At 40.2% G+C, this 18,806-nt stretch overlaps 1 protein-coding gene across 4 annotated transcripts in view; it reads right to left on the reverse strand.

Annotated features, from left to right (window-relative positions):
- Positions 1–3,828: 3,828 nt before the first annotated feature.
- The window catches only part of LOC103389322 (probable phospholipid-transporting ATPase IH), a 32,052-nt gene continuing 17,074 nt past the window's right edge, over positions 3,829–18,806 (reverse strand). Inside the window, exons 13-31 of one of the 4 annotated variants that reach the window (XM_008324693.3) lie at positions 18,349–18,462; positions 18,081–18,140; positions 17,816–17,982; positions 17,658–17,729; positions 17,438–17,511; positions 17,139–17,242; positions 16,131–16,312; positions 15,735–15,986; positions 15,084–15,261; positions 14,479–14,581; positions 13,973–14,118; positions 13,828–13,887; positions 13,633–13,760; positions 13,164–13,299; positions 11,360–11,425; positions 11,181–11,284; positions 9,830–9,995; positions 8,905–9,008; positions 7,507–7,636 (exon numbers count right to left, since the gene is read on the reverse strand). In XM_008324693.3, coding sequence (XP_008322915.1) covers position 7,636; positions 8,905–9,008; positions 9,830–9,995; positions 11,181–11,284; positions 11,360–11,425; positions 13,164–13,299; positions 13,633–13,760; positions 13,828–13,887; positions 13,973–14,118; positions 14,479–14,581; positions 15,084–15,261; positions 15,735–15,986; positions 16,131–16,312; positions 17,139–17,242; positions 17,438–17,511; positions 17,658–17,729; positions 17,816–17,982; positions 18,081–18,140; positions 18,349–18,462 — 2,217 coding nt within the window. In that variant the 3' untranslated portion in view covers positions 7,507–7,635. The other 3 variants (XM_008324692.3, XM_025062198.1, XM_025062199.1) reach the window with 3 other exon arrangements.

An 18,806-nucleotide genomic window follows, 5' to 3' on the forward strand; every position in this document is an offset into this window, starting at 1 on the left:
CGATCGGATGACATGTTCCAGCCGCTGACGTGGGGCGAGTCACCGTTACCTGCGGCCTCTGTGTAGAGCTTCATTGGCGGCAAAGTCGCCGACCCACCTGTTCCCTCCAGAGTTGGCGAACAACACATTTGTTTTAAAGGATATCTTCCCATCCCGGAGACTAGACTTCCTCTGTTTTTCCGAGACTTGAACGAGTGTTGGCGAGACTTTCACCAAATGAATGCAGCTATTTGAATTCCCGGGGGACGTAAAGCCGAGGAATAGCGACTGTTGTCAAGAGTCATTATAAAGGTAAGCAGCTTTCGTCATACTCGTTGTTTATTATTGAAGCAGCTTTGCTGTCATCTTTTGCCGCCTAAATACCACGGAGACTTTGTGGATGATTTTGCTGATTTCCTGGCTGAGGTTATGCCTAAATATGACCGTGTTCTTCTCGCTGTGGAGTTTAATATCCACATATGTTGTCCAGATAAGGAAATGGTACATTTTTTTAATCCTATTGACTCTGAGTAGTCTGTGTTGGGTCCTATACTACACATGAACGGTGACACACTCAGGGTCATGTTTTATCATATGGGTTGCCAGTTCTTCACTTAGAAACGTGTGATAGTGTTTTCAGATCACGGCCCTGTATTACCTGAGGTTGTTCGTGGATGTACTGCAGTTAAATCTGCCGCTCAATCATTAACCCTTCCACTGCTGCCACATTCTGTGTATAACCATCTGCAAAACCGTTTTAGACAAGACACGAACCGAGTGTTTTAGAGCTGTACGTAAATAGAAACTGGACAAGCTACAGTTATCCTTCCAAATATTAAGGGACTGTTGGCGTCATTACCAGACAACTTTGAGAGATGCTTAAAGAAAGCATTTTCTAACATATTGAGAAATTGCTACGAGTCTCGTGTTCTTTTTAAGACTATTGCCTTAACTTCCCCACAGACTGCCTGTTTTGATGCTTCCCCTTCTGTTTGTGAAAATGTTCTGTACTTTTTTTATTAACAAGGTCACTTCTACCAGGGCCAATCTCACCTCCTTCTTATAATCCCCCTGTCTCTGTCCCTGTTCTGCTACCTTTGAGAGGTTTGAGCCTCTGACTCAAGAGATTGTTTACAGGGTCTCCAAATGATGCTGCTTTTCCTCGCCTACGTAAAGAGGTTTTTTCCACACTATAGGGCTGTTGCTCATATAATTAAAAGTAGCAACCGTTCTGCAGGTTGTGCATCTTTTGATTTAAAAAAAAAAAAAAAAAACCCTGGTTAGATGGTTAAACTGCCTTCCTTCTCCAAAGGTTCGTCACTGTCTGCTTTCAAATCCCTAAAAACCCACCTCTTCTTCTTGGCCTTTGTTTCGGCTGTTTGTCTGATTTTGTTAATATCTTGCTTTATTGTTATTATATTGATTTTGGTGTATAGTGTTGTGTCTGTTTAATGGTGCTGTGTTTTTATGTATTTATCTGTACACCACTTTGGTCCACGGCTGGAAGCTTTGAAGTGATCATCAAATAAGGGTGGATTGGATTGGACTAAGAAAGTTTGTAGAAGAGTCCGCCACTAATGAAAAAGGCTAGCTGATACAATAACCAGTCATGTGCCTGGGAGGTCTGGATTTATTAAAGAAACTGTGAATAATATATATATATATGTGTGTTAGTATTGCTGTTCCTTTAGCTCTACTGTACTGTTGAGGGTTGAGTGTTACACCTGCCCCACCCAACCTTTCGTCGAAAACTGTTATTTTGTCCACGTGTTTCTTGTAAAAATGCTATTTCTGTGTCTTGTATGAGAATTTACAGAATATAACTTCATTGAACCATTCTCTCCTCTAACAGTATATCTGATAAAACAGGCTACGCATCCTTCTAACATACTTTTACTTTTCATATTGTTCCTTAGGCAAAATAAAAAAGCTTGAGATGAAATTTTAAAACCACAAGATGCATGAAAAGTAAAATGGAGAAGAAAAAAGAAACACAAGCACACACTCTGAAACACGTTTGCTTATAGAACCAAAAATAAAACAACTACTGAATGATGACGAGCCGCCAACCTATGATTACACTTCCAACAGTTCATTTGTTTCATGTTGTCACCAGATATAACTACCATTTATGTTGCCTTAATAATTAAATGTCGGCTTTTAACATGTTGACTCACACATTGTACTGTTAGATTGAGTAAGAATTTATGTAAATCACATGTAAATATAGTAAAGGAAAGGAGAGCTGCTTAACTACGGTGAGAGCACAGGGGGAGGAAGGAAGTACAGGAACAGGCTAGGCCAGGAGGTTCTCTCTGAAGAGCTGGGTCTTCAAGAGCTTTTTGAAGATAGTCAGGTACGTTCCTGTTCTGGTGGTGCTTGGTAGATCATTCCTCCAGTGTGGAACGATCCATGAGAAGAGAACCTGGATTGTATTGTACGAGGTGTTTGTGGCTGGATGACTTTCCCCAGATGAGTGTAGTGGTCGTGTGGTAACAAGCCTTTATCAGAGTACCTCAGTAGGAGCAGACCCATTAAGTACTCTGTAGGCTAGCATTAGTGATTTAAATTTAATGTGGGCAGCTGTGGTTAGCCAGCGTAGCTCAGAAAACAGAGGGGAAGACATGTGACCGTTTAGGCTGATTGAAGACCAGACCATTGGCACTGGCAATACTGACCAAGACTGAGAGTCTGGATAATAGGTCGCTGTGAATAACTGTGTCAAATGCTGCTGCTATGTCGAGCAGGATGAGTACAGAAGACTAAACTGCAGCTCTGGAATCTTCTCAGGCTTCTGTCACAGACAGCAGAGTCGTTTCAGTGGAGTGCCCGATTTCGGAGCGAGATTGGTTTGAGTCAAGGACGTTGTTTTGAGAAAGGACTTCTGGTACTTCTTTACTTTTAATGATCTTAGAAAGGAATGGTCATGGTTTCTAAGCAGTTGTATTGACTCATCGCCCAGATGGACGAGAGGTGCAGTAGGTGGACAGTGCTGGGGTAGCATTGTTTTCAGTTTAATCCAGGTCTCAGTCAAAGCCGTGATGTCCAGTGGCAGGTAGTTAGCATAGGCAGCAATGAAGTCTGCTTTGTTCACTGCTCTCAGTTAGTCAGCAGTTCAATAGCCCTACAGAGAAGGAAGCACTAGTGACTGCGTGTGTTTTACTGGGCGGAGATCAGTAATGATACAATGCTATTTTGCAACCTGACATCGTCTGCAATAGCAGGAGACAACAGGAACATTATAAAGATCTTGCTTGGTCAACACGCACGGGGAAACACAAATGTAGTCACCAGATAATGTTTTAAAATGAGAAACGCTGAGCAACAACTGGAAACCACACTAACCTTTTTTTATTTTTAACCAACAACCTAAATATAATTTGAACCGTGCCAAAATAAAGGAAGGAAGGGAAAGAAAGTGAACTCCTTGTCACTGTGACACAGCACACCATAGCACACAACCAAATGTGACTTCTGTTTTTAACCCATCACCAAAGTGAACAGTGGGCAGCTTTAAGGACCAGGGAGCAGTGTGTGTGGACGGTGCCATGATCAGAGCACCTCAGTGGTAAAAATGCCATCCCTAAGAAATGTTATGCCTCAAACAAATTAAAAAAGAAAATCAGACGAAGTAGAGAGAAATCATAAAACATTAAATTTATTAAACAAATAAAAGTTAATGAAATAATATTAATAATAAAGGTGAAGATGATAATAATAAAGGTAAAAATGTAACAGAAAACAAATAACAACAATAAAAGAGAAGTGTAATTGAAAAGCGAGTCTGAAAAACGATTTAAAAATTTGATCTTCAAACAACTCCACCTGACATACCTTTTCTAGCAAGGGGGGGTTTGACCTCAGTTAAATGCCCTTTGACCTCTGCAGAGACAGAGACAAGGATGACAACTGATCTGTGAGCAGGCGGGTTTAATGGTGTTCAAAGTATACTATAACATATATTTTTGAGCCATCCTGTTCAGTGTGATTAAGTAAATTCTAATACATTCATAAAGCCAGAGTGAAGAGTCTTAAAGCAGGGAAATGTGTCCAGATGGTGTAACCTTAGTTTGACCTTTCACCAATGGTAAATAAAACAAGTTGTTGTGTACACGACTGTTGCACTACTTCCGGGATATTACTCAATATCTTAAATTCTGCACCTTTAAAACACAGCCTTGGTCAAATTTTAGGTAACTAAAATTACAAAATGTGAAACACCCAGGTTTCTGGCAACAGACTTTACTGTGTATGTGCAGACAGTTTTCCACAAGATGGCGTCGTTTAACAGGATAAATTTTACAGACTAAATATAACAAAATGGGCTTTGGTTTCAGAAAATGGTTCGACGTTCACATCCAAAAGTCAGTCTTATCACGAAGTCAACTTCGACAACATTACAACACTATCCGTACGTAGCATACACAGAGAAGGTCTTAAATAGACCGTACATACTTGACAGTACCACGTGACAACCAACAAGAATGTGTGGACACAGATTCTTTGTCAGATAAGAAGGAAATAATTCTGTAAAGATATAATATAAAATACTGGCAGTGTTATTGTAAATTAATTACATATTATATACATATCTGCCAAAACAAGTGTTTACTCACAGATAGAAGACAAAAAACATACCAAAATATTAACAACGTTCCCCTGAACAATATTTCCAGTACCGTACTTTTTTTAAGGGATATGGTTTGATTCTGAAAAGCTCATGTTTATGTTCTAGAAGTAAACGTTCTTGATGTCATATGTGCATTATTTCCTCACACTTCAAAATAAAATGATATATGAGAAAACACTGATTTAATTCAAACTAAGGGGACTGTAAGAGACTCTTTTGACATAAGATATAATACAGAGTTCTGGACAACAAATCAATGTTGGACATTTCATATTATAATTAAAAGATGGACTAACATCTCACAAACAAAGTCCACCTGGTCGTTAACACACAGAGTACTTTCAATACAAAGAATAAAAACCACATAGTCATATATCACTTGTTCATTAATGTTACTTTGTTTATAAAGATGCAGATGTTTATTGAAAGGCTGAGGAACGGCTGTGGTGGATGAGTGGGTTGATGAGGCTGAGAATGCCGATGCAGGAAACTTCAGCAAAGACAAAAATAAAAGAGAGAGAAACAATGGATTGCATATATTTCAAGACAGACCATCAAACTTAAAGCACATACAGTAACTGATGACTGAAAGGCCAAGAGGAATAAATCGGCATATATTTACACTCATGTATTAAGCATAAATGTAAACGTATGCTGATTTTTTTTCCCTGTAGGTGGGGTAATCGGTCCTTCATTGGTCCAACTGGTTCAATCACTGTGAAACATGCTTTGTATCAGTCTTCAATTATTCTAACCTCCTGAAACCTCCCCCAAAAGCCTGACTGATTAGAAAATCAAAAAGTGCTCAGTGACATCGTTTGGGTTTTGAAACCAATTTTTTAGCATAAAATAATTGACTCTCTATATTTAAAATAGAACCATTATTCCAGTGCTTTATCTACTAAAACGTTATCCATCTCAAAGTGACTTTGTACATTAAAATGATGCTGCTGCTATTTCTTTGTTCAACTGCTGATGGTCCTTAAGAATTGATATCAGTCAAAAGAAAATATAAAATAGAGTTCAATAAACCTTTTGTTTATTTTAACACATTTTAATATCCTGTAGTGTGTCAATATGTAATGAAATGCAGATTCAGCTCAGTGTGAAACCTGGACATGTCCATGTGAATGTATGTTTTTCATTATTCTACCTGTTTATTCCTAGAATTTGAAAAAGTACTAAAATAGTTCCAATGTACTGTCAATAAACCAAAGAAACCCATACACAATGTACTGTCAATAAACCAAAGAAACTCATACATCTTTATGGGACTCTTTCAGGAGTCTCTTGTACTGTGTGTAGGCTGTGTATAACATAATACTCTTTTCATTTATATAAGCCAGGTTCTGGCCTTATCTCCTGTGTTAAAGTGGCATCTCAGTGTAGAGCAAGGTTTTTATGGTTCACACCTTAGGTCTCTTCACTGTGTCTTTAAAATATGGTAATTATGAGACGTCTTCAAGGAATTATTTAGCAGCCAGAGTGCCGTCTCACAAAAACCTCTACTGGATTAATAGTGGATCTGAAAACTCACACACACAAAAACAAATCAAATATCTATCTATATTGAGAGACACAGTTCTAATCTCCTAACAACAACGAGGTGGAGGTTAATCTGGGGAAGAACTTTACAAGGAGTAAAGACCAGTGTTCACACTGCCGAAACATCTTTGTTTGTTTTTGTAGAAAAGAGGGTTTTTTTGATGCAAATGTCTTTGCTTAAAATATGATATAGGTATATATACTATTTGGAAATAAATACATTTAAACTTTGTTCCATGAAAGTGGGCGACATGGTTATAAATGTGAATTCAAAAGGTTAGTAAATATTTGCTTTGTTTTACCGGCAGTCTGAACAAGGTCAATGTTGAATTTCTATTTACAACTCTACTTCTTACAATACCATGTGGTATATACCAGGAGGTGTGACCTCTTATGGAGCACATTAAGTGTGCACACGATAACACCAGTCAGTCCTAAAGAGAGACGACAGAAGATATGGAAAAGAGGAAAGGAGTGAAATGAGTTGTTAAAAATAGTTTGGTTAGGTGAAGCATGTGCTAAGGTAGAGAGAGGATCATCATCATCATCATCATCATCGTCATCGTCATCAACAACATCATAATCCAGGCGTGGGCATCTTTTTGATTCAGGAGCAGAGAGAAGTGTTCGTGTGAACTAAGATAAATGACATGTAAAAGTCATGCATAAAGGCTAAAATACTTATCATTTTCCATCTATTGGTGAAACATGGGTATTGCATGGAGAAGGCAGAAGTATTATGATAATATAAATAAATTCTAAAATTTGGAAAAGTTTGGCCGGCCGGATTAAAATGGGCCACATCTGGCCCTCGGGCCTTAGTTTGCCCTTGCCTGTCATAATCAATACCAGCACAATTTCACTTACAACAAATATACTGTCTTAGTAATATAAACCCTTCAACCTTTAGATCTAGTGCTGTCTGCAGTAGAAGGCTGATAGGTGTAAAGGGCAAGTGCACATGTTTTTCGTTTCTGCTGTGACATACTGTACATAGGAACAGAGCAACTCCACTAAGTCGGATTAAGTTTGCCGCGGAATAGCCAGTGGAGAATTTGCCATACAGTGCATTAAGCCACACTCGGCTGCTAATGTTTGAGAAGCGCTACAGGTTAACTCCAGTGTCATCTCTAAACTCCAGTAAGGTGTTTTTGGTGGTGATTACATTCAGCTCAGCTTCAAGTATATTTATAAACACACAGTAAAGTACAGAGTAGTCTGATCAGACAATGTCCCACTGCTGCAGTGTCCCGGCCTTGACTGTCTGGACCCATCTGTCTGTCAGACCAGAGGGGCAAAGGTATAGTAGTCTGGGTTTTTGGCCCAACCAGTGAACGTTAGTTTCTGTTTTAAGGGGTCGAACCTTCCTGGGTTTTTTCCACGTCCCGAGCCTCCCTGGTGTCCACCAGCACTGGATGGGTTGAGGAGAGACGGCGTGGGCGTAGATGCAGAGAAGTGGCCCTGATAGGACTTATCGGCACTCTAGTTGATGGTAGAACAGGGAAAGACAAAGGACGTGTGGAAAGAAGATTAGGACAGGGAGGTTAGGTATGCAGCAATGAAGCATGTCCACAGATGAAGGATGGGGGCATCACAGCTGGTCACAGTTAGAATTTAGCACAGTCGGAACTTTTGGACAATTCTAGTGAAAAAAAACTTGCACTGTCATGACTCCATCGACCACCGTGCCACGGCACATTACTGGGCTGTCAAAGATCATCAAATGATTGATCCAATATTTAATTTCACTTCATTGATCTGAACTATTATTTATTTAGGGATGTAACGATGCATCGTGAATCAGTTAAAAAGTAAAACAAATGTGTGACAGTTCTCATTGGTTGACTTAAAAAAATGAATTAATTAACTTAAGCATTATCTCAAAAAGTCACTGGTCTACCATGTGACTACACACTCTAGTACAGTAGGTGGCGGTATGTGCCTAAAAACGTTGGTTGTGACCAATTATTAAACCAAGGGGTCTGTTCCCTACGTAGCCTATGTTACATTTTAATAAAATAGTGACAGAAATGTTTTGCTTTTCTAGCATTGTCCAAAATATATTTTAGAACTTATGTTATAATGTAATGGTCCCTCACAACGTTGTTGTTTTTTGCCATTATTGTACATTTTGTGTTGGCAAAAGCCATAGAGATTGAATCACACTTTTTACCTTTTTAAAACTGGTCCAGTTGTAATCGTCACACTTAGTTTTGTTTTGTTGTTTTTTTAAATTACAATTAAAACCCATGCACATTTTACATTGAGGAATTCAATAAATTATGTTTCATGCATCCAAAACATATTTAAACCAAATACACAAAGCAAAACTGAACACACATGCATAAGGAAAAGCATGCCTCAGGACACCAGTCCAGGTCCACTCAGGTGAGTCACCCATCAGGAAGTCAAGGTTGAGAATCTTTCCTCATCAAAAAGACCCCATTAGGACAATGATGCCACTGCATTATGGCATGATTGAAAAAACCTAGAAAGTCCCACACTCTTTGAAGGATACACACCAGGAAACACTGTGAAGAGTCTGTGGACAGGACTTACTCTGCTCACAGTCCAAAGACACCACTGTGTTAGTCAGCTGCAGTATGACTGTAGATAAATACTTATCTGCAGGAACCACATACTGAGGATATGTGAAAGCCATACCATAGAAACCCAACTACGTACTGTATGCACCTTAGTTCCACACACACACACACACACACACACACATACTAAGGTGTGCGTTTTACCATGTTGAAGCCCCTTCAGCTTCTGTGACAGCAATTCCATCTAGCAGTGCATCACAACTGTAGTAGACCGTGGCCCTGTCAAACCCTTTTTTATCGGTTTTACACTGAGGAAACACACAGGCATAAACACACACGCATACACACATGACTAGGTTACACACACAACAAAACACCAATTACAGCCTTAGAATAAAACTAACGTTAACCCCGACACCTCCTGCATTAACACAGGAGAGAGTTTACTTTACATTGACAGATGACTTTAAGTCCAAAACAAAGATATATATACTGACATGCAATTACATTCATTCATGCAAAATATGAAATAAAACAGGAACGGGGTGATAAAAGTCAGAGGGAAGATCACCTTTACAGAGACAGAGTTAGAAACTGATTCTGCTGGAGGTCTGAGACAGCATAAAGATGGTGGAGGGCTCTGAGGCAAGGCATCGGCGAGACTGCCATTAAAAAGAAACAGCAGTAGAGAGGAGGAGAGGAAGGTAGGAACAGGGAAGGTCAATACAAATGCTTAAAGCCCGAGTCTGTAAGTGCTGTCGTATAGTAGGGTTTAGAGAATGGGAAATGATGTTAGTGAAGGAGCACAGCTAACCAGTTCATTCCCCTGAAGGATGACAAACCCTCTCCACAGAGATCACGTCACTGACTCTTACTATATCTGTACTAAACTATACATGTAAGTCCTATAAGGAGCTAATCAATATGTATGTAAGTGAATGAGATTAAACTGAGAAGTGTTGATCTTTTTCTCAAAAAGAATTCCCATCACCCACCTAGACTGAACATCTCCCCGAAAAGACTTCCAAGCCCAATGGCCATCTTCTACTTAGTTTGGTTCTCACTCTGAACGGCCATTCCACAGATTGACATGAAGATAATAATAACAATATTTAAATCAGGTTCTTACCTGTATGTACTCTGTAGTTGTGGGCCACAGTGCCCTCCACATGACCTTCTTCAGCACATCCGGCAACAAACTGGCTGTTATCAACAGAATTATACTCAGCCAGGCTGGACCACTGGACAAGACTTGGATGAACACATAGTACATCCTCTGGTAGTTGAGAAAGGGCCTTTGGAAGGCACAGTGAAGAAGAGAATTAGGAAAGAAGAAAGGTCAGAGAGACAGGTCACCATGTAATGGCCTTCAGATCTTCTTTCAGCTCTCCTCCTGCCCCCTGCCCACTTTCCTTACTTTTACACTAACAATTTCCAACAGCCTTTTTACACGTCATCTTCCTCAAAACTATCACTTTTAAGCAACCATGTTCTCTTTGCTCTAGCATCTTCTTAGCACACCATCCCAATAAGACATTCCCCTCACTGTCCACCAACCTGGCTTGTCCTTCCCTTTGCTTTGGCTATGACTCCCATGACCTCCTCCTCACACTTTTTATTCACTGCCATCTTCTTATGATGTCTCATGTTTGGATTCCATCACCAAATTTTCTTGTCATCTCTTAATCAACCCACTTTCCCTCACCACCTTAGCTGTCCTTTACCAGTCTTCTTGTAGCTCCTCTCACCCCCGAAAACCATCTCTCAACTTGTCTGTAAACCTTTCCAGGTTTCTACCATTTAACCTTTGAATCAGCCTTTACTCCCTTTCCCTCTTTTTCTGTTTCCCACTTGACGTACCGTATACACCGCCACCCTGTGCAGCTTTAAAATATCTACATCTTTCAGACGGCACATCCTTCACATCCACCCATGTCCATCTTCCTCCACTCCTGTGTTACCTTGTTACCTTGTCTTCTTCCCTGATTCCTAAAATAAGTATTGACCTCAGCCATTTCTGTCCGCCTCGCAGAGTCTAGTCATCTGTCCTTCTTCACCCCCCCAACTGTAATGCATGGGCTAAACGTTGTGCACTGTTTATCCAATAATTCCACCGTCCATCCACTTATCGTTGCTCTAATAAACAGTCGATTTTTACACACACTGCAGGAGCTTAAAATACCCTGTGAGCCTCCTGCACGTGTTTGTACGTGGGGCTTCAACCTCTGGTCGGAGGCCCGGCTTGAGCCAGTCTACACAGTCCTTTCCATTTGAAATAGTGACAAATAAAATCTGGTGTAAATCACGTCCATCTAAGTGCTTTCTGTCCTGGTAATATACAGAAAACCAACTATCAACGTACACACCCCATACTGGCACTCAGTATTTGCAAGTACACAAATGAAAATACTTGTTCTTGATTCTCTTTGTAAAGAATAAGGGGAAACTCCTAATTTATATGTAATATAAAATATATTTACCAGATGATTCCTCCCGACAGCAGAGAGAAAACCACAAAGAAGATTAATGAGCCCCAGATGACGAAGTGGTTGATCCATGTCCAGTAGTGAGTATCTAGAGCCAACTACAGGGGGATGACAACAACCATTAGCACTGAGCCTTGAAACCATGTGATATTGGACATAGATCAGAAACATACCTTAAATGTAACTGTAAAGACCAACACTGTGAAGACCAACGTCCCAAACGTCCAGTTCCCAAACATCTGTGGAAGAAGAGCAACGGCAGCCTCGATTAGTGGTTAGTTATTAATGTGAACTTAAGCCACAGACACACAGTACAGACAGACCAGTGAAGCTACTGTAGCATGTTTAGACTGGATGGTCAAGGATAGTTGACTAATAAAGATCACAAGCGCAGGCATCATTCTACAGCCCTGAAATACTGGATAAGAAATGAATCAATCAGACAAATGGAGGACATAAGTGGAGCACAGATAATAAACGGAAACATAGGCCAAGGTTGTCTGTATCACCTCATGTGAGATGTTGGTTTAACTGGACCACAGTACAGCTTTGAAAACACATCTTAAAGCAAAACCAAACTCATATTCATCATTAGTAGTTCTTTTGTGAGGTCCTGTTAAACTGAGTCTGTCATAGAATACTTTGTACTAAATTATACACTTAAAAGTCTTAGTTAGGGGCTTGAAAAAGAAATTGAATTCCTCAAATAAGGGCTGAAAGTTACAGTAAAATTATGCTTAAAAATGTATTTGGAGAAAAATATACATTTTTCATAAGATCTAGTGACCTCTTGTATTAGAGAAAGAGAAGAATTAGTAGAGCTATCCCTGTTGTTGTCTACAGTTTCATTATAAGGAGAATCTTTTGTGTATATCAGAAGTTTCTACTACAGTAATCTAAGGATTCTTTTTACACCGGATGTTGTTTCCGACACAACCTTTCTCATTTTTATACCAGGGCTGACAGTTTTAGGGGAGTAGTTTAGAGCCTGGTCCTCCATCTGAGGACCAACTGTACAGCAGACAATAATACTACCACTGGTACTACCACTAGACTGGACATTAGCATCTCAAACCCCTGAGGTACTGTATCAGCAAAACACATTTTTATTGATGTAATAAACTAACAAGAAATCAAAATATATAATATGGAAATAGAAAACAGCATCAACCAGGAAACACCAGTGTGATCTGTACCAGATGACTGAGGACCTTTGGTAATTACGGAAACGTTAATTAACAGTAGTGCTTAATATCACAAATAATTGTAATATCGAGTAATTGTGACATCCCTAGTACTGAGTTGAACATGATCTAAACCTTGCTCTGTGCAGTACTCGCTGCGGCTCTTTTGATGATGAAAGTTACTGACTCTTAGTCCTTAACCCTACTCTACCCTGGACTCTCAAAATGACTACAACCACACACACACACACACACACATAAACACATACACACAACCAAACAGAAGGTCACACAGATGACTACATTTGGTTCTACACAAGCACTAAGAGCGGTCTATGACAAAAACAAGGAGCAGATGATGTTTGTCTGTTCGTTAATAGGAAATATGAGCGAATGAAAGTGAAAAGACGTGAGGAGAGAGAAGGACAGGGACAGGCTTACCATCTGTGTGTTGGCTGTCATTAGCTTGGAGAAGGAACGATCGGGAAAATAAAGTTAAAAAAGGCCAAAGTAGGACAGTAAAGGTAGAAGAAACAAAAACCAAAACCAATCAAAACAACATTTCTTAGAAAATAATTGTATCTTTAAAAAAATGAAATATTCAAAAAGGATGTGGAAGAAGTCTTAATAAGCTTGAGTTTCTTCCATGTACAAAGAAGATTATAGTCAGTAAGTCTTGATCTTCTGTCCACGAGTTCAGCATTGAAGGGGTTAAAGACAAATTAAAAAAACCATAATGACTTTGTGCTGTTTTAGACTCAACAACTTCTGTGTGTGTGTGTGTGTGTCTTACTTGTCCATTGCTTGTGAAGGCGGTGTTGTCAAACAGGAAGTAAACACCGAAGAACATGATGAAAGCCTCGTAGATGCCGAGGAGGGTCCAGTAGATGAAGGTTGACCAGCGCAGAAGAGAGTTCTTTGCGATATCTCTGTGACAGCAGACATCACTTTTAGAAACCAATCCACACTCGTATACCCGGCGACACTTGTATCGACTGGTTCTACATCAGCCGCCTGTGCTGGAGGACACTGGACCGAAACTGATATCAGTAATGTGATATTCCAATTATGGCCACTATGCAGTAAATCAGGACAACATCGCTACTACAACATGATGAGAACAACTCAAAAGCGCATGATGCACGAAAAGGCAAATGTTCCATAATTGTATTATGTGGCACTTAGAGCCATAAAGGTAGAGAATTACAATTCACACACATACACGCAGAGTACAGTGTGTATGCCCCCCTTCACCCCCCCACCTGTACAGGAAAGGGTCCTTCTTCAGGACGTCCACATTAACGTGCTGCTCAATGAGACTGTAGATCAGAATGGGCAGCGAGGTGAAGCTGATGTTGTACAGAGTCAGGTAGGCTGTATCATAGAGAGGCTGGTGATCAGAGAGAGAGAGAGAGGGGAAACACACACACTTTGTGTGTGTGTGTGTGTGTTTGCACCTGTTGTGAAAATCCACAGAAGAACTGATACAGGAACTGAGGGAAGATGAAACAGACATTCTGTGCAAAAATACAGACAGAACAGACAGGTTAGAAATGAGCAGTAATTCCAATCCACATATGGAGTTTATGAATTTTTTTTTACCTTGTAAAAAAAGTACTGCACCAGTTCAGAGATGCGGATGTAGTAATAGTGACCGTGAACAAGCAGCAGCTTCTTTAGGTGTTTGAACTTTGGGATTGCGTAGTCACTGTTCCTCATAGCCTGACGTCCCTCTTTACCCATAATACCTTGAGAAAACAGAGCATTGCCGTTTCTGGGTAGGTTAAATTATGCACGTAATAATATCAGATTAGATTTGACTTGATGATTCCATCCTTTTTATCCTCAGTATCAGAAACATACAAAAACATCATGAGAAGTCCATTACTTCACAGTATATAGCTAAGCTAATAGCACATACAGTACAGGTTCCACATTTGCACACTGTATCATTCCATCAAACACTCTAGAACGTTCTAGTTGTATTTTTCTAGTTCCAGTTTCACAGGTAACTTAAATAACATATTTCCTGTTACACTGAGCTAACATAGGAGCAGAAGTGAAACTTGTATGAGTTATTTTTAATATCAGATGCTTAACTGACTAACCAATGCCTACATGGGCTTCCAGAATCATGCTGACATCATTAGCTCCATCTCCAATAGCCAACGTTATCGGATGTTCCTTGGATGTTTTGACCAACTTCACTATCTGAAAGGAAATGAAAGAGAGCAGGTTCAGGCGTTCTGTCTCTTGACAATATGTAGGAGAACTCTAGAGGGAACTTTTATAGACCTTTAAAATATCAAAAAAAAAAACAACAGCTTTTTGGGGGGAATATCCCATGTCCTTCTAGTGCCGGTCCAAACCAAGATAAAGTGGTGAGGGTTGCATCAGGAAGGGAATCTGGTGTAAAACTTGAGCCCAAACAATCATGCGGTTTTGGAAAATGACTTCCATATCAGATCGGATGTCTCGGTACTGTTGAGCGGTGCCGGTACAAATTGGTCGGAGACCATCATAGAAGAGATGTGGTCGATGTGTGAGGAGAGGTGGTAAAGGTGGATGAGGTTAATACCTACGGTCAACCGTTCAGAATAATGGACAGTGAACAGAAGAGGTGATGAAAACCGTGGAATGGATGGAGACGTTTGTGACAGAAGAATAGCAGAAAAGTTGAAAACAAGAACGTAAACCATGGTTGTCTCATTACCTGTGCCTTTTGAAGTGGTGCCATTCGACAACAGAGCACAGCGCTGCAGTTACGGCAGATATCCAAGAAAATCTCTCTGTAGTTTCCTGAGTTTGAGTCCTCCTGGCTGGGTCGCATCACCGCAGAGAGGGTGGCTCCATCGATGATCAGACCGTAGTCAGTGCAGTCATCTGACAAACTAGACCAAGTACAACACGTATAATAAATATATATATGCTGTATATTACGGTTAACATTTAATGTGTCTCTTCTAAGACACATCCTCTTGACCGTGCTAATTTCCAAGTGTCTAAACCAGGGGTCACCGACCTTTTTGAAACTGAGAGCTACTTCAAGGGTACTCAGTAATACGAAGAGCTACTTGTTTGATACAGACTTCCCATTCAAGGTAATAATGATCAAAAAGAATACTAATGTTGCTGCGTCAAGTTCTGGAACGTACAATAGAACCCACCTGACTATAATTGCAAGTGGAACTGATTCAAAAAGAACAGTAACAGTACAACTTTTGACCCCCTTGTTGACTAGTTTTATTTTTAGAACATACCCCACGGGCACCTTAGGTAGTCCATGGGAGCTCCCAGGCATCTAAACTATTTTAAATAAAAGGACCTGGATGTCAAATGCCGACCTAAGCAGATATCATCCCACCTCGAGAAAGTGTTCCTGGTCATGTTTCCATGCTGCCTGAGGATGGTTCTGCTCAGATCAAACAGGACATCATGAAGACTCTGCTCCTCCGTCCGTTTGGTGGTCAGCTCCAGGATTTGGGTGTTGGGGTGGAAAAGCTTGCTGGCATAGCAGGTCGCTGCTGCTGTCTCCATCTTGTCTCCAGTCAGGACCCAAACCTTAATACCAGCCTTGTGCAGAGACTCAATAGTGTCTGCAGCTTTGTCCTGAAGTCTGTTGCGAAGAAAAAAAACAAACAATTAAACAGTCAGTCAGACCCTGAAGTCTGTTGCGAAGAAAAAAAACCCCAATTAAACAACAATATAAATTAGTCAGATCAACACAGGTTTATCTGACTGATTAATAGAAATCAATCACCTGTCCTCCACTGCAGTGGCTCCCAGGAGAATCAGGTCCTTCTCTATCAGGTCGTACGCTTCTGCCAGTCGTTTGTCGCGGTCCTGCAGGGCCAACTTTGCATTACTCAGCAGATGGCAAACCTCTTGGTACTGTTCAGGGCTCAGACGTTTGTATGCCACACAAAGAGTCCTTAGACCCACCTACAACCCAATCAGAGCAGAGCTGGGCTAAGACGACATCAAATATATAATCAAACAAAATGTTCAATTCTGGTCGATCATTTTTTAGCCGATCTCCTGGAACACTCAACAACGGTTCCACAAATGTTTATCTTTAGCTGCCATAGCTACAAGCACAACCTCCAGGAAGCATTTAACCCTTTATGCTCCCGTGTATCTCACACAGCAGACTGTTCCAAACCCTTTTTTTAGTGGAGAAGTAACATTTTTGCAAATGTATGCGTGGTTCTTTAACCCTTTAAACACATATTGCTGAGTGTGTGTGACAGGCATTATACTGTATAGTTACCCAGCATGGTGTTGCCTCTATTAGGCCTCAAAGTCTGAAGTTTAAACTGTAAAATATTCTGTAAAAATAGCAGTAAAAACAGTCGAGGTTTGAAGGCAAATTAATAAAACACCCGAATCACACCACAGCACTGACTACACGGACACCTCACTTCACACAGGCGGAAAAAAAGAAGGAAAGTTTGTAAGGGGGGGGGGTGTACAATGATGTACCCTCAGTATTAAACTAAAAAAAGGTTCGTAGAGGCAACAGAAACCTAAGGCAGTGTTGTTAATCATGTGTCTAACATGAATGTCCCAGTGACGTGAGTGTCGGCTGTTGTGTGAACATTGATGGTGCTGAAGTGGGAACAACTGGAACATTAGAGTGAGTGAACGGACCATAAACTAAATGAAAAAGTCTCAGTGATGTGAAATCATCCAGAAAACAATAGACATGAAAAGTCATGTTATCAAAGTCAGGTTGATTTCAGATTTTCATCCTAGTCTTTGAACTCACCAGTGCGTTCTGCTCCACACGTGATCGAATCTGCTCCACCTTTCCTGAGATGACCCTGGGAAAGATGGAGGAGTCTGCCCCCTTACAGAACAGATAAAACTCTCCTGTACACACAAACCAAGAAAGAAATACTTTAATTTAAATGAGCCCAAACATATATATATATATATATATATATATGTGTGTGTGTATATAATTATGTATATACATATGTACATATATATATATTTATGTATATGTATGTATATTTACATGCACACACATATACATATAGAGTGTGAGGTATTGTGAGATGTTACCTGTGCTAGTTTTGACAATGACGCTCATTCTCCGTCTGACTGAATCAAATGTCAAAACCTCTAGCAGCTCAAACCTAAAAAATAAAAGTCATTTTCTGTTACATTTTACCAACAGTGTTATCCACTCTGAAAGTAGTGCTCCAAAATGTAATTAATCTTAATTTTAAAAAATCTAAAGGACACCTGTCTCTGATGTCTGGTCATCTTAACATGAACTCACCTCTCGATCTCATCCTCTCTGTTTGATATCTCCATGTGACCCTCCTTCAGTCTTATGTACGTGAACCCAAGCCTAAGGCAAATATTACCACGTATTACTGAAGTGTAATCACAAATGTTTGTAATGTCTGCTAATGCTGCTAATGCTGCTAACTGCACCTTTTCATTCCTTCCACCAGTGCCACCTCGTCAGGGGACGAGGAGATGTAAAAGGATGAAGACTTCCCGTGATGACTCCCATGTTTGAGTCCGTCCACCGTCTCCTCCTCCTTCACTTGCACTGTGTGGCACAAACACAGGGCCCGGAAAAAGAGCTCCTCTCGTTCCTGTGAGGGAACAACAGTGTCCAATGCTGCATCAGCCCTGAACACGTACACTTACATATTACTAAATATACAAAATACACAAAAAGGCGTTGACTCACTCTGCTGTCAGGACCTGGTGAGGTGTCAATCATGTCCATACCAACTGCATCAGGCATCAGCTGATCAGAAGAGAGGGGAGGGTGAGTGAGTGAGTGGGGGAGGAGGGAGAAATTACATTTTAAGAATGAAAACAAACAAATAAATAGAATCCATAGAAAAGTGTGAAAAAAAAACTAATACAAAGTTATAAAATAATTTAGATTCTGTTATTTTGAACCAATTTGAAAATGCTCAGATAACCATAATCACTGTCCGCCCAGTTATTACCTGGCCGTTACAAATGGCATGAGGCACATACACGTATCCATCCACACAGCACTCTATGAACTCCATGTTGTTCTCGGTCAGTGTTCCTGTCTTGTCTGTAAACACGTACTCAACCTGTGGAGAGCGTAGGAAAGAGAGCTTGTTTTGTTTTGTTCAGTTGGACATTTTGTGTCAAACCCTGAAAAGTTTCAAATTCACATGTGCAAGAAAATAGTGACGCAAATGACACCTTTCACTTCCTTCAAGGAGGATTTGGCAACAGTCATAACTTTCTAATGTATTGTAACAGAGAACTACACTCTATGACACTACAATACAACACTGCTATAAAGATTACATATCTTTCTAGAGCTGTTAGTGGCACCAAGATAAGTTAAAGGTAGTATCACTGATAGCTGTGCTGCTCTGTGGCTACAGTCAGACGTGACGTTGACGGATGACAACGTAATTTATAAAAA

Source organism: Cynoglossus semilaevis, chromosome 14 (genome assembly GCF_000523025.1).
Source record: "Cynoglossus semilaevis isolate Cse_v1.0 chromosome 14, Cse_v1.0, whole genome shotgun sequence".
Lineage (NCBI taxonomy): Eukaryota > Metazoa > Chordata > Actinopteri > Pleuronectiformes > Cynoglossidae > Cynoglossus > Cynoglossus semilaevis.